At 36.4% G+C, this 13,858-nt stretch overlaps 1 protein-coding gene across 2 annotated transcripts in view; it reads left to right on the top strand.

Annotated features, from left to right (window-relative positions):
* The window catches only part of CDKL5 (cyclin dependent kinase like 5), a 252,300-nt gene that overhangs the window by 95,678 nt on the left and 142,764 nt on the right, over positions 1 to 13,858 (top strand). The window contains exon 2 of one of the 2 annotated variants that reach the window (XM_064278058.1): positions 10,012 to 10,227. In XM_064278058.1, coding sequence (XP_064134128.1) covers positions 10,164 to 10,227 — 64 coding nt within the window. In that variant the 5' untranslated portion in view covers positions 10,012 to 10,163. Of the gene's footprint in view, positions 1 to 9,376; positions 10,228 to 13,858 lie in introns of those variants that run through there. The other variant, XM_003416028.4, reaches the window with a different exon arrangement.

Consider the following 13,858-nt stretch of genomic DNA (forward strand, 5'->3'; position numbering starts at 1 on the left):
ATAGTTGGCTCTCAAGACATATTTATTGAATAATTGTTTAATTATAAGTTCTCAGATGTAGTGTTTACAGAATATACTTTTTTACCCATTCTCAAAAATGGGACTACATTTGCTCTCGGCCAGTCTTTGTTCTCATCTTTTCTTTGTCACTTTCCCAAGATTCTAACGTTCAGCAATCTTATCTCCAAAGTCTTAAAGTGTTTCAGGGATGAAATTTATCCAGGCCTGTTGTCTTGAATACATTTAGCTTAGAGGTGTTCTTCTACGGTCTTGGACTTCAGTTCCCTCTGTCCTTTTTAGTCTGAAGGTGGTTTTCTTTGGTGTAGAATACATGAACTTACCCACATTTTATGACCTGCATCAGTCCAGCAAAATCTAGAGAGTTCTCAACTTCTATAAATTTATTTTAGATTCTGTTACTTAGAAGTTAGAGACCAGAACATATTACCCCATAGAAACTGTAAGTGATGTTTGTACTTTCATGAAGGTGCCTTCAAAACCTTTTTAACTGCTAACCAGTAACCAGTTGCTGATGAGTCAACCCCGACTCATGGAGACCCATGTGTGTCAGAGTAGAATTGTGCTCCATAGGGTTTTCAATGGCTGATTTTTTAGAAGTAGATCACCAGGCCTTTCTTCCAAGGTGTCTCTGGAAGGACTTGAAATAGTCAAATATCTGTTTAGTTTAATAATGGAAATTGAACTATGAAGAATGGATTGATAAATTACTCTCCACTATTGGAAGAATCAAGCAAAAAGAAGATTTAATTAATTTATGGGTCAGGTGGTCCCATATAAGAAGAATGCTAAGTAGGAGTGCATTACTTTCCTCACTTACGTTCAAATGGAGACTTCTCTACAAGAAGGTAATTAGGATGTTTCTCACAAGACTGTTTTTTCCAGAGAAGTTATTTCCTTGCATATATGGATCGTGAGTTTTAAGATGCTTTGAAGCCATTTGCACTCTCCTATTTAAAAAAAAAATTGTAGCAGTTTAGTCATGTACTGAATTTATTCCTGTGCACTTTTCAGTGACAAAATGGTTCTCTCACTGGTACTTGTAAAAAACAATGCCAGAAACGAAAATATAACTCATGATTCAACTGATTTTGTACTCCTTGGGAAGAAGAAAAGACATGTTGAGATGAAGATTATAATTTCAGCAACAAAGGAAACATTCAAGGCCCAGGCAGCTCTTAAATTCAATACTTAATAACATATGAAATAAATTATAAGCTTTACATTTCTGTCAGTTCTTGTAGGTACCTGCTTACTTGCCAACGCAGAGAGAAGATAGCTTAATTTTAGCTGTATTTCTTAGTGCAAGACAAATCCACCTTAAAATATACTCAGCTATTTACAAAGTTAATGGTTAGTAATAAAAAAACTCAAATTATTTTTGAGGGCCTTAGAATCTTGACATTGGAAGGCACCTTAGAAGACATCAACTTTAGTATAAGACTCCTACAACTGCCAAAGTGCTTACAGCAGCCCCTTCCTGCCACCTGCCGGTCTCCTCCTTGTCTACCATACTCTAGATATACAGGCTTTCTCTCTGTTCCTTGAACTTATCAAGCTCTGTAAGACTCTTTGTACTGCTCTGAACACTCTTCTCCTCACATCCCTGTACCCGTGGCTTACTTCTTTACATTAAACAGATCTCACTCAAATATTACCTCTTCAGACAGGCCCTTTCCAAGATCTCCCTTTCTAAAAGGCCCTACTCTCCCAACTACCACAACTCTTACCATAAAACTCTTATTTCCTTTATGGCATTGTCACTGTCTGAAATTACCATGTTTCTTTGTTTACTGTGTGTCTCACCTTAGTAAGCTCCGAGAGAACAGGAGCCATATCTGTGTTGTTCACCACTGCATGCTGAAGCACCTACAGTAGTGTTTGGCCCATTGTAGGTCTTGGTTTTTTTTGTTTTTTTGGATGCTTTAGATGAAGGTTCACAGAGTAAATTAGTTTCTCGTTATCAATTAATATACCTATTGTTTTGTGACATTGGTTGCCAACCCCACAACATGTCAACACTCTCCCCTTCTCGAACTTGGGTTCCCCATTACCAGCTTTCCTGTCCCCTCCTGCCTTGTCATCCTTACCCCTGGGCTGGTGTGCCCATTTAGTTCTCATTTTGTTTTATGGGCCTGTCCAATCTTTGGCTGAAGGGTGAACCTCTGAAGTGAGTTCAGTACTAAGTTAAAAGGGTGTCTGGGGGCCATACTCTTGGGGTTTCTCCAGTCTCTGTCAGATCACTAAGTCTGGTCTCTTTTGTGAGTCAGAATTTTGCTCTACTTTTTCTCTAGTTATGTCCGTGACCGTCTATTGTGATCCCTGTCAGGGCAGTCAGTGGTGGTAGCTGGGCGCCATCTAGTTGTGCTGGACTGAGTCTGGTGGAGGCTCTGGTAGTTGTGGTCCATTAGCCATTGTAGGTCTTTTGATAAGTACTTATAGAATGAATGAATGAATGTTGATGATTGGTTGCTGTCCAATCGCTACTGAGCTGAAATCCCTCTCCTTTTAACTTCTCCCACTGATCTTCTTGGAATAACTCAGATCACCTGATCTACTCCCTCCTTTTCAAAGAGTCTTTAGACATTTAGATATAAGTCATACCTCATGGAGGCCAAACTCATCCAGTTTTCTTACCAGCTCCTTATGTGACATGGTTTTAGGAGAGTGGTCACCATTCAGGTTATCTGTCACGGAGAGTTTTGAGTTTTGTCATTGTGATACTCAGCACTAGACACAGTACATTATGTAGAGTCTAACTCTTGGAGAGAGATAGATAAAAGATAGATAGTACAGTTAAATTCTTTTTGGTTGTTTATATTGAAATGCTTTGTCTTTGATAAAAATTACCTTTTGCCTCCATATAAATGGCCAAGGTACTATTTATATATGTGTGGTTATCACAATTACTCTTTGTTGTTGTTAGGTGCTGTAGAGTCGGTTCCGACTCATAGCAACCCTGTGTACACCAGAATGAAACACTGCCCAGTCTTGCGCCATCCTCACAGTCATTGCTATGTTTGAACCCATTGTTGTAGCACTGTGTCGGTCTATCTTGGTGAGGGTCTTCCCCTCTTTCACTGACCCTCTACTTTGTTTTATGGTGAAATATAACACCACAGAAATACTTAAAACATAAATATACGCTCTAGTAAATGCCCATTTAACCATCACTCAAGTCAAGAAATAGAACATTACCAGTTTCCCAGAAAGCCCTCCCTGTGTATCTCTTCTCAATTTCAACCCTTCCCTAGAAGCAGTTAAAATCCTGATTTTTATAACAAGAACTTCCTTAGGCATGTTTTAATAGGTTTACCACCTATATATGCATATAACAATGTAGTTCATAGTTCAGCTTTGCCTGTTTAAAACTGTACATAAATGAAATAATACTGTTACATTAGTTTTTTGTTGTCGAGTAACAAATTACCACAAATTTAGTGGCTTAAAACAGCACCCATACATTAGCTCACAGTTCTGTAGGTCAGAAGTCCAGCATGGTGTGGCTAGGTTCTCTGCCTAGGGCATCACCAGGCTACCAGGGTGTCTGCCAGGGTGTGTTCTCATTTTTTTCTTTCTTTCACATTTTTTTCGTGATCAGTTTTACAGTGGGTCAAGAACCAACTCTTTGCTCTGCTGATCTCTATTGTTTGCATATTTTCTATTTCATGAATTTCTGTTCCTAAGTCTTTCTTTACATTTTCTTTTGATTCATTTTACTTTTTTTTAATTGCTTGAGATTGATGTCTTAGTCCATTAATTTTCAGTTTTTTTTATCTTTTCTGGTATGTGCACGTAAGACTGTCAGTTTCTCTCTAAGCATTGCTTTAGCTTCTTCCCATAAATTTGTATTTTTTTTTATTTTTTAACGTCTGTTATGTTTTCTTCTTTGACTGACTTGTGGATTGTTCTAGAAGTGAATTAATTTCCAAACATAAGTGTTTTTAATTATTTCTCTTCTGATTGATTTCTTGCACACTTGCATTAGGGAGATAGGAACACCTTCTGACATCAGCGGAAACCCTGGTGGCATAGTGGTTAAGTGCTTTGGCTGCTAACCAAAAGGTCAGCAGTTCAAATCTACCAGGCGTTCCTTGGAAACTGTATGGGGCAGTTCTGCTCTGTCCTGTAGGGTTGCTATGGGTCAGAATTGGCTCAACAGCAACGGTTGTTTTTTTTTTTTTTTTAACATCAGCCCTTGTAATTTGTTTTAAGTTGCTTTATCGCCTAGCATATGATCAGTTTTTGTAAGAGTTCTATGTGTATCTTGGAAAAAAAAGGTATTCTGCAGTTCTTTGGTACAGTTTATATGTTCATTTGGTCAAGTTTTTAAAACATGTTTTTCAAATCTTCTGTGTTTTGATATTTTTCTCCTTACACTGTCTATTGAGTTCTTGAGTTCTGTTACATCTTTCCATTCTGGAATTCTAATTTACTTTTCAAAATCATTCTTTCACTTTTTGGACCTTCCAGTTCTGTCAAAATTTTCAGCCCTTCATTTTTATTAATTCAACTTTACATTTGTTTTATAGGCTGTTCCTGACAATTCTAATATTTCAAATCTTTCAGAGTCATTTTCTTTTTCAGCTGTTTATATTGGTTCTTATTTATGGTGTCTTGTTTCCTTGTGTATCTGTTTATCTTTGATTATTTACTGCACCTTGTGCATGATAAAGCATCTGTAGCAATAATATGAGGCCTAGGTTAATGCTATCTATCTCCAAGAATGACTTGTTTTTTTTTTCTTCTTCTTCGCTTCATTCAGACAACAGGTGGCCCCACTAATTGGAATCTGGTACTATCTTAATCCAGGAGCGTATTTGGAGATTTATGTAGATCATTCCAGTGACATAAAGCTAGACTTCAAGTCTCTATACAAGGCTAATTTATTTCTTGTTTCCCTTAAAGGGAATATAGCTCTTTGGGGTTTCAGCTTCAAGCTAGTGGTGGTTTATCAAAGTTCCTCCTTTTGAGACACCCTTGGTTTTGACTTTTGTGACCCTGACTCTGTAAGCCAGCTTTTCTCTTATTTTTTTTCTGGATCTTCAAATGCCTGGAGGGCCTAAAACAGATTTGGGTGGTTTGTATTTACCTTTCTGGGTTCTATTCTTTTTTGCTTTCATTTTAGCCAGATAATTCTTCCCTATCTTTTATGGTATTTTTAATAAGTATTTCCTCCAGTGTTTGCTTTTGTCCTCAGGGGTGCTTTTCATACAAGTTATCTGATTTGCCATTACCAAAAGCTGAAGTGTCTAACTTTCTAATGCCTTAAAAAAAGTTTAATTGGTGTTATTTATACAAAATTGCAGTTGGATCCAATTTTGGTCATAATTTTTTTTCTCTGTACAAATGCTGGTTGTTAAAAGACTATTCTGATTCCTAGTTTACATTACCGAATTTTGATTTTCACAGTTTCGTGAGAGATTAAGTGGAAGCAAATGTTTTTTATACATCCTTATATACAGAATTTTTTGAGTGCTCGGTTTTAGTGGGAATGATTTAATTTTTATCTCAAGTTTCCTTTGAAATGAGACATTCCATTATTGGCAGAGAGTGGAATATTTAAATGTTCCTTGAGTGTTCTTCCAAATTAGTGGTAGAAAATGAAAGAATAATTCATTCTCAGAAGCATCTTGAGCTTCTTTTACCTGAAATGTGACCAACTTAGATCTTCATATGACTGGCTCCTGGCTGCTTGTTATTGAGATCTCAGCTTTTCAGAGAGAGGCTGTCCCTGTCTGAGTTCCTTCATAACCTATCAAACCCAGTGGAATGGCAAAACTGACCAATCCCTTTGGTGGGCCACAATTACCATATCTGCACAGTCCCACCCAATCACTTGGGTGGGAATTAGAAGACCATGAGGAGAAAGGGTACACAAAATGATCTATCACACTGCATTGAGTGAGTGAATGAATGAATAAATGGAATATTTGTGAGTTTCTTCTAAAATTGTGATACCATTTTCTCTAAATGTCACAGTATACTTTAAAAATTTTGTGATCCTTGAATTGAAGGAATTTAGTTAAGTTTTCTAAAATAAACATAGACTCTGCTTTGTCATGTCTTCCTTTTTGGACAATTTTTTTGAAGTATTGAATGAAAAATCAATAACAGTAAGATTTCTGAAATAAAGTAAACCTTAGCATGTCAAAGAAACATTTAGTGTAAGAGATAACTGTGAGTTTCTTGCCTCATTGAACTGAAAGGAAGTCAGTGTGGCTGGAGTAAAGGGAGCTGAGGGAGACAATAGTAGGAGATGTTTTCAGAGGAGGGGGAGGCTAAGGCCTTATGGCTTATGTGGACTTTGGCTTTCACTCTTAATATAGGAGGCCATTGAAGGATTTTGCTCAGAGAAGTGACATTATTAGACTTGTCCTAAAGGGATTCCTGTGACTCCTGTGTTGAGAATAGCCTAGGATGGGTGGGTGGGGTGGTGAGTGTAGAGCTGAGTGACCGTAGAGGGCTGTAGGGATATTGAAGTATGGTCTACTTCTTTAGGCTCACACATCTATTCCACTGGCTAATTTGTCTGTCTCTGTACCAAAGCCACCCAGACTCAATTTTCATAGGTCTATTATAAGCCTTTAAGGATCCCTGATGGCACAGTCATTAAAGTGCTCAGCTGCTAAAGGAAGGGTTGGCAGTTTGACCTCACCAGCTGCTCTGCAGGAGAAAGATGTAGCAGTCTGCTTCCATAAAGATTTACAGCCTTGGAAACCCTATGTGGCAGTTCTCTGTCCCACAGGGTCACAGTGAGTTAAAATCTACTCGATGGTAGTGCGTTTGGTTTTTTATTATAAGCCTTGATATATCCAGTAGGACATACTGCCAGATCCTGCCTTCAAAGTGGAGTCTTCTTTTCTTCTTCAGGAGAGTGTTGCCTGTACTTGGAACTCTACTCTTTCATATATATTTTAGAATCGTCTTAGGTCCTCAAAAAATCCTGTTGAGATTTTGATTGGAATTACATCAACTGGGTACATCAATATGGAAAAAATTAACATCTTTATAGTGTTGAATCTTCCTACCCTTAAACTTGGGATAACTTCATTTATTTAGGCCTTCTTTAATGTCTTTGAATGAAGTTTTATAATTATCTGACTAGCAGTCTTCAATATCTTTTGTTATATTAAATCCTAAATGCCTTACTTTTTTTCTTGCTGTTATAAATATGATTTTTAAAAAATTACATTTTCTGTTTATTATTAATGTTTATAAATGCAGTTGATAATTTGTATCTTAAGCTTACATCCAGCCACCCTTGCTAAATACTTAACACACTTGGTAAGCAATTTGTTTGTAAATTCTTTTCTATTTTCTAAATTTCTTTCTTTGTTTTATCATATTTTACTGGTCTAGCTAGAACCCACCAGGATAATATTTAATAATAATGTCAGTAAGTATTAGTAGTCGGAATCTTTGTCATGTTCTTAATTTTTAAAGGGACTGCATCTAATATTTCATGTTTAAGAATGATGTTTGTTGTCAGATACCTTTATCAGGATATGAACATTTTTAAAAACATTTAATTATGGACATACTGCCCTTTAGAAAGCTTATACCAGTTTACATTTCTTTGTATCAATACTTATCCACACCACGTGGGGTATTCTTAGTTTTAAATTTCATAGGCAGTAAAGGAAATTTCTTTACTGATTTTAGTTAAATTTCTTCCCTTTGAATCAATATTTCACGTTGATACCAATGTTATTCTTCTTGGAGATAGGATAGGTTTTTTTGAAACAAGAGAATTTATTTTGAAATAATTTGAGACTTAGAGAAAAGTTGCAAGGATAAAGAATTTTGTTCTCTATACCCTTGACTCAGATTCCCCACATGTTAACTTTTACCATATTTGCTTTATCATTCTCTCTTTTTCTCCCCCCCCCACCCTACATACACATACATTTTTTTTTCCTGAACTGTTTGAGTAAGTTGCAAACAAGATTCTCCTTTAGAGATTCTAAAAAACTTTGGTGCTTTTTCTTAAAAACAAGGGCATTGTCTTACATAACCACAGTACTATCATGAAAATCACAAAATTATCAATACTAGTGTAATACTGCTATCTAATTTTTACATTTAAATTTGATTGTCATTTATTGCCAAAAACAATTTTTTTTTTTAACTTGTGCAGGATCCAATCCAGAATTTAGTTATCGTATCTCTTACACTTCTTTAATCTGGAACAATTGCTCAGTCTTTCCTTGTCTTTCATGACCTAGATATTTTTAAAGAATACAGGCCAGTTATTTAGCAGAATGTCCCTCAGTTTGAGTTGTTTGTTGCCTCCCATGGTTAGATTCAAGTTTTACTTATCTGCAGGAATGCCGCAGGAGCAATGTGGTAAACATCTTTCTCAGGGCATCCTATTCGGAGGCATGTGACGTTGATTCTTCTATTATTAGTGATGTTAACTTTGGTCAATTAATTAAGGTGGTGTCTGCCAGGTTTCTTCACTATGAAATTACTGTTTTTCCCCTTGTAATTCATAGGTATCTTGCTGGGAGATAGGTAATATCCTGTTTTTCATCAAACTTTCAACCTCTAATTTTAGCATATATTGATGACACCTGCCTGAAATAGTTATTACTATTATGGTTGCCCAGTGGTGATTATTTAATTCCGTCACTACATTTATCATTTGGAATTCTACTCTGAGAAAGAGCCCCCTCCCTATTTATTTATTCATTAAGGACTCATGCATTTTAATTTTAGTCTGTGGGTTGTAATTTGTTACTTTCCTTATTTATTTTATTGTTCAAATTTTCCCTGATTTGACTAGTGACTTCAAACTGGCTCCTATGTCCTTTTGGCATACCCCATTATTTTTGAGAACTTCTTACTTTTCTGGCATCAAAAAAATATGTCCTAGGCCCATATTGTACTTTCCCTATTCTAACCATGAGTTAGGAGTGACTCAATGGCAATTGTTTAACCTGGAACTTTGGAATTAGCTATTTCTCTAAGGAACCCTGATTCTCTTTATTGAAGAATGGTCTTTAGAAACCAAGATCTGGGCACTAGGTGTGTTCATGGCTACTAAGGTGTCACTGCTTCGGGTTCTCTCGACAGGCAGAGCTAGGGAGTATATGTGTGTGTGTGTTACTTACACACACATTTATATCTATTTCTACATCTCTATATTAAAAACTGGAGCCCTGGTGGCTCAGTGGTTAAGAGCTATGGCTGCTAACCAAAAGGTCAGCAGTTTGAACCCACCAGCTGCTCCTTGGAAACCCTGTGGGGCAATTCTACTCTGTCCTGTAGGATTGCTATGAGTCAGTTCGACTATGACAACGAGTTTGATTTTTGGTATATATTAAAAACTGAGCTTACACTGTTAACTCTAATCCCAAGCCTTCCTTTTTCCTGTGTTTGTAACTCTGTTTTATGAGAGTAAGACACCAAGCTCTCATTATCCACAATATATTTACTTATTGCACAATCCCAGAAAACACATATAATGTAGTTTCATATCATTGTGTAAAAACAAATAACTTAGTAGGGTACATTATTTGTTTACATTTCTTTTTGTCTTCAACTTGAAGAGAATATGTAGTTAAAATACTGTTTTCAGAACAAATTACCTGGGATTGATTCTTTCCTCCTGTTCCGTTTCAGTGTGGTTATGTTACTTGTTTCAAATACAGTTAGATTCATTTGTTTGCTTGTGCCCCATTTTAGGTTCTTCCACTGCCCCCTCCCCCATTTTTTATTTTAAGCATATGAAACATTAACATGGTTTTAGAAGAACCCTAGTGGCGTAGTGGTTAAGAGCTCGGCTGCTAACCAAAAGGTCGGCAGTTTGAATCCACTAGCTGCTTCTTGGAAACCCTATGGGACAGTTCTCCTCTGTCCTGTAGGGTCGCTATGAGTCAGAACCAACTTGACGGCACCTAACAACAGCAACAACGTACAAAAAGGTAGCATATGTTATTAGAATACTGGGATCTAAAACATGACTTTTAATTGTGTTTGTTCTTTCAGGGAATACTTCACTATTAGAACAAATATGTGAAAGTTCCTGGCAACCAATGAGAATTCCTTCCTTCAGACATTTTTTGTTTTAACTGCACAATTCAGAAGATTCTTTTTAGTGCCATGTTCTGTGGCTTGCATCAGAAGAGGAGTTTGTCTTCATGAAGATTCCTAACATTGGTAATGTGATGAATAAATTTGAGATCCTTGGGGTTGTAGGTGAAGGTAAGTTGGGATTTTAAAATTTCTTGAATTTTTGAGCAATGTACACCTATACTCACCACCAAAAAACTTACTAATTCAGGTCTTGTTAATTTAACCTGCATTGATTGAGATATGTATCTAATAGTAAAATATTTTTTTAGTTACTCTTAAATATTTAAGCCTTACTCTTCAATCTAAATAACATTTTTAAAACCCTTTAAAGTTTAACAAATCAAGGATTTCTTAAGACTGCCTTCATTTTCTTCTTTTTGTTGGCAATCATGGTTTCTTTAGTATGCTTTTTTTGGCTATGTTTTATATCAGCTAGGCTTATTTTGAATAATTTAAAATTTATTTGCATAAGTTAAATTTTACTTAATACATGGCAAGTACATGGATAAATAGCTTCTATTTCTTTCAGAATGACAAACTGTTTTATAAATTCTAAGGCACGTGATTTGGTCACATTTTAACATCTCTGAAAGCAGGGTGTGTCTTCAGGATGTCTTATAATCCATATATGTCATGATTTAATTGATAACAATTTTCTTTCCTAGTAATACATAAAGTAATGCGTACAATCCATGATGTCGATTTGATGAATTATGGTAATTCATTTTTCCTAAGTCTTCCTGATTTTTCTTTATTAGTAATTTTTGCTCTTACCTTAAAGATAACTTTATGAAAATTTTGATAAATGATTCTGTTAATGGAGGAAAATGGTTATAATTTTGGTTTTGGTGGATTTGCATACCCACCATATCATTAAAGCAAATGTTACAAATATTTCATTTTTTGAATTTCAAAAGTTTTAAAAATTTACCTGTGTGAACAGTAAAGCTGTTCAAGATTTTAATGTTAAGTTCTAGATCCTGTTTAAATAAATAGAAACAATTAAAATATTATGCCTAAGCATTGAGTACTTGCTTCAAGGTATGGAGTTGAAACCATGTAAAAAGAATGAATGGACTCTTCTTCCTTCACTGGCCAATTCCTTTTCCTTTTCTTCATTGTTATTATTTAAGTAAAATTCATTCTCAATGTGTTACCTACTATTTATAATAGCTGTCCTATTTTTTTTCTAGATTTTATTTATTTTGTTACCGTTGAGAATGTACACAGCAAAAAAATACACCAATTCAACAGTTTCTACATGTACAATTTAGTGGTATTGATTACATTCATCAAGTTGTGCAACCATCTTGCCCTCCTTTTCTGAGTTGTTCCTCCCTTATTAACATAAACTCACTGTTCCCTAAGGTTCCTATCTAATTTCTTGAGTTGCTGTTGTCAATTTGATCCCATATAGATAATTCTTAAAATAGCATAATGTTCAAGGCAGACATTTTTTTCTTACTAGTTAAGCTAAATTGTTGTTTGGTTTTAAGAAGACTTCAGGGTATATTTTTGGTTTGAGGTTTAAAGATTGTCTCAGGGCAATAGTTTCAGGGGTCCACCCACCCTCCGTTGTTCCAGAAAGCCTGGAGTCCATGAGAATTTGAAATTCTGTTCTGCCTTTTCCCCGTTATGATCAGGATTCTTCTGTGGAATAATAGCTGCCCTCTCTGTTTATTTGTTTGTTTATTTTTTCCAGAAATATTAACATTTAGAGACTTAAGCAGTAAAGGTGCTGACTTGAGAAGTTCAACTCATGGAGCGTAACAGGGTTGTAATGCTACAGATTTTGGCCTAAGCTTTTCTAGATTATAACCTTGTTTTTCTCAGTATATTCATAGTTGATTGTCTTCTTAGAGATTAACCCAGATTAACCAAAATATACCAGACTGTTACATAAATCAGAATTTGTCAGTTTAAGTTATAGTCAGAACCATCATTGCTACATTTTTTTTTCCCTTTGTAAACCACCTCAAATGCTTTTGGCCAAGAAATACATATCTATTAAGTATATGAAAAACTGTCAAGCAAGCTCTACATTCTTATAGCTAAAAAAAAAAAGAAAACTTAGCTAGACAGTGCATTTTCCCTTCATAGGAAAATTGGCATGAGAAGTTAAATGAGGAGTGGGTGATTTCCTGGTGAGTGTGGAGTTAAGTGGGGTGGCTCTAATGGCTGGTTCCATCCTAACTATGATAAAAAGATTCATCCATCTCCACCAAAGTGAGAGACTTTTGTTCCGGTTCCCTAGATTGTGTTGGAGACACATTTCCCAATTTGTCTCATTGTAGTCAGTCCCCTTGTCATAGATTCATGCGGGCTTTGCCCATCTGTCAATGTCGATGACATTTCTACAAATCTGAGTTATCATACTTACATTTTGACTCTCCAGATTAGATTTTTCACTATATATATAACCCTAACCTGTGAACCTGAGTTTCCTGGACACTTTGCTGTCAACTCTGTGTTGTGCTTCTAAGAGAGTAGCCTATTTCCTGGACAATAGGATCCCACTGCCATTGAGTGGATTCCAACTCATAGCAACCCTGTACGGCAGAGTAGAACAGCCCCATAGGGTTTTCAAGGCTATACGTCTTTACAGAAGCAGATTGCCACCTCTTTCTGCTGCAGAGTGCCTGGTGGGTTCGAACTGTCGACCTTTCAGTTGGCAGTCAAGTGCTTAACTACTACACCATAAACAACCCAAAAGGTAGTGAAGAATCTCATTGAATACACGGCAGGAAGTGAGTGTTTGGTATAATGGCTGGAGAGCCTGTGGCCTATGGCCTGTGCCCTGTGCTCTTGAACTGAGTCTTTATGACTAAAATGTTCCCACTCATACTAGGTGTTAATGGGAGTATTGAGGCCTGTACTATTTGCCTGTCAGAAGAGACATTCCAGTATCCTAGGAGAGGATTTAAATGTCTTCTAGGACAGAGAGCATTTTTGGTAGGCTCTGTGCTTGAGCTTAATATTTAGGAAGTCATTAGCTCTTAGGTAGAGCACGCGCTTAGCATGCGCGAGGTCCTGGGTTCGATGCCCACCACTTCCACTTAGGAAACCCTGGTGACGTAGTGGTTAAGTGCTATGGCTGCTAACCAAAGGGTCAGCAGTTCAAATCCGCCAGGCGCTCCTTGGAAACTCTGTGGGGCAGTTCTACTCTGTCGTATAGGGTTGCTATGAGTAGGAATCGACTCGACGGCACTGGGTTTGGGTTGGGTTAGCTCTTAACTTTTAAGACCCCTCGAACTTTTTGATGGAAACCCTGGTGACGTAGTGGTTAAGAGCTACGGCTGCCAACCGAAAGGTTGACAGTTCAAATCTACCAGCCGCTCCTTGGAGACTCTATGGGGCAGTTCTACTCTGTCCTGTAGGGTTGCTATGAGTCGGAATTGACTCGACGACAATGTGTAGAAACTTTTGAGTTAATTTTTACTTACTCTCAAAGTTCTGTGTCCAAATCTTGTCTCCAAAATTTTTTAAAACCTTAAATTTAAAAAATGTCTCCAGTAAAATTTTCTTTAGAAAAAGGAATATTTAAAAATGCTTGTTAAATTGAGGAAATGTTTGCTTATGCTCTAGGTTTATAAAAAATATATAATAAAATATCCATACTCTTTTCATATATAGTTCATTGTATTACCAGTATAGAATATAGCCATTTTAGGGATCATTATTATAACATATACCAATAACCAATGTAAATATAGCAGAACTTTGATCTCTCCAAGATCTGTAGTTTGTACGTGTGCCCCTA

Source organism: Loxodonta africana, chromosome X (assembly GCF_030014295.1).
Source record: "Loxodonta africana isolate mLoxAfr1 chromosome X, mLoxAfr1.hap2, whole genome shotgun sequence".
In the NCBI taxonomy this organism is placed as follows: domain Eukaryota; kingdom Metazoa; phylum Chordata; class Mammalia; order Proboscidea; family Elephantidae; genus Loxodonta; species Loxodonta africana.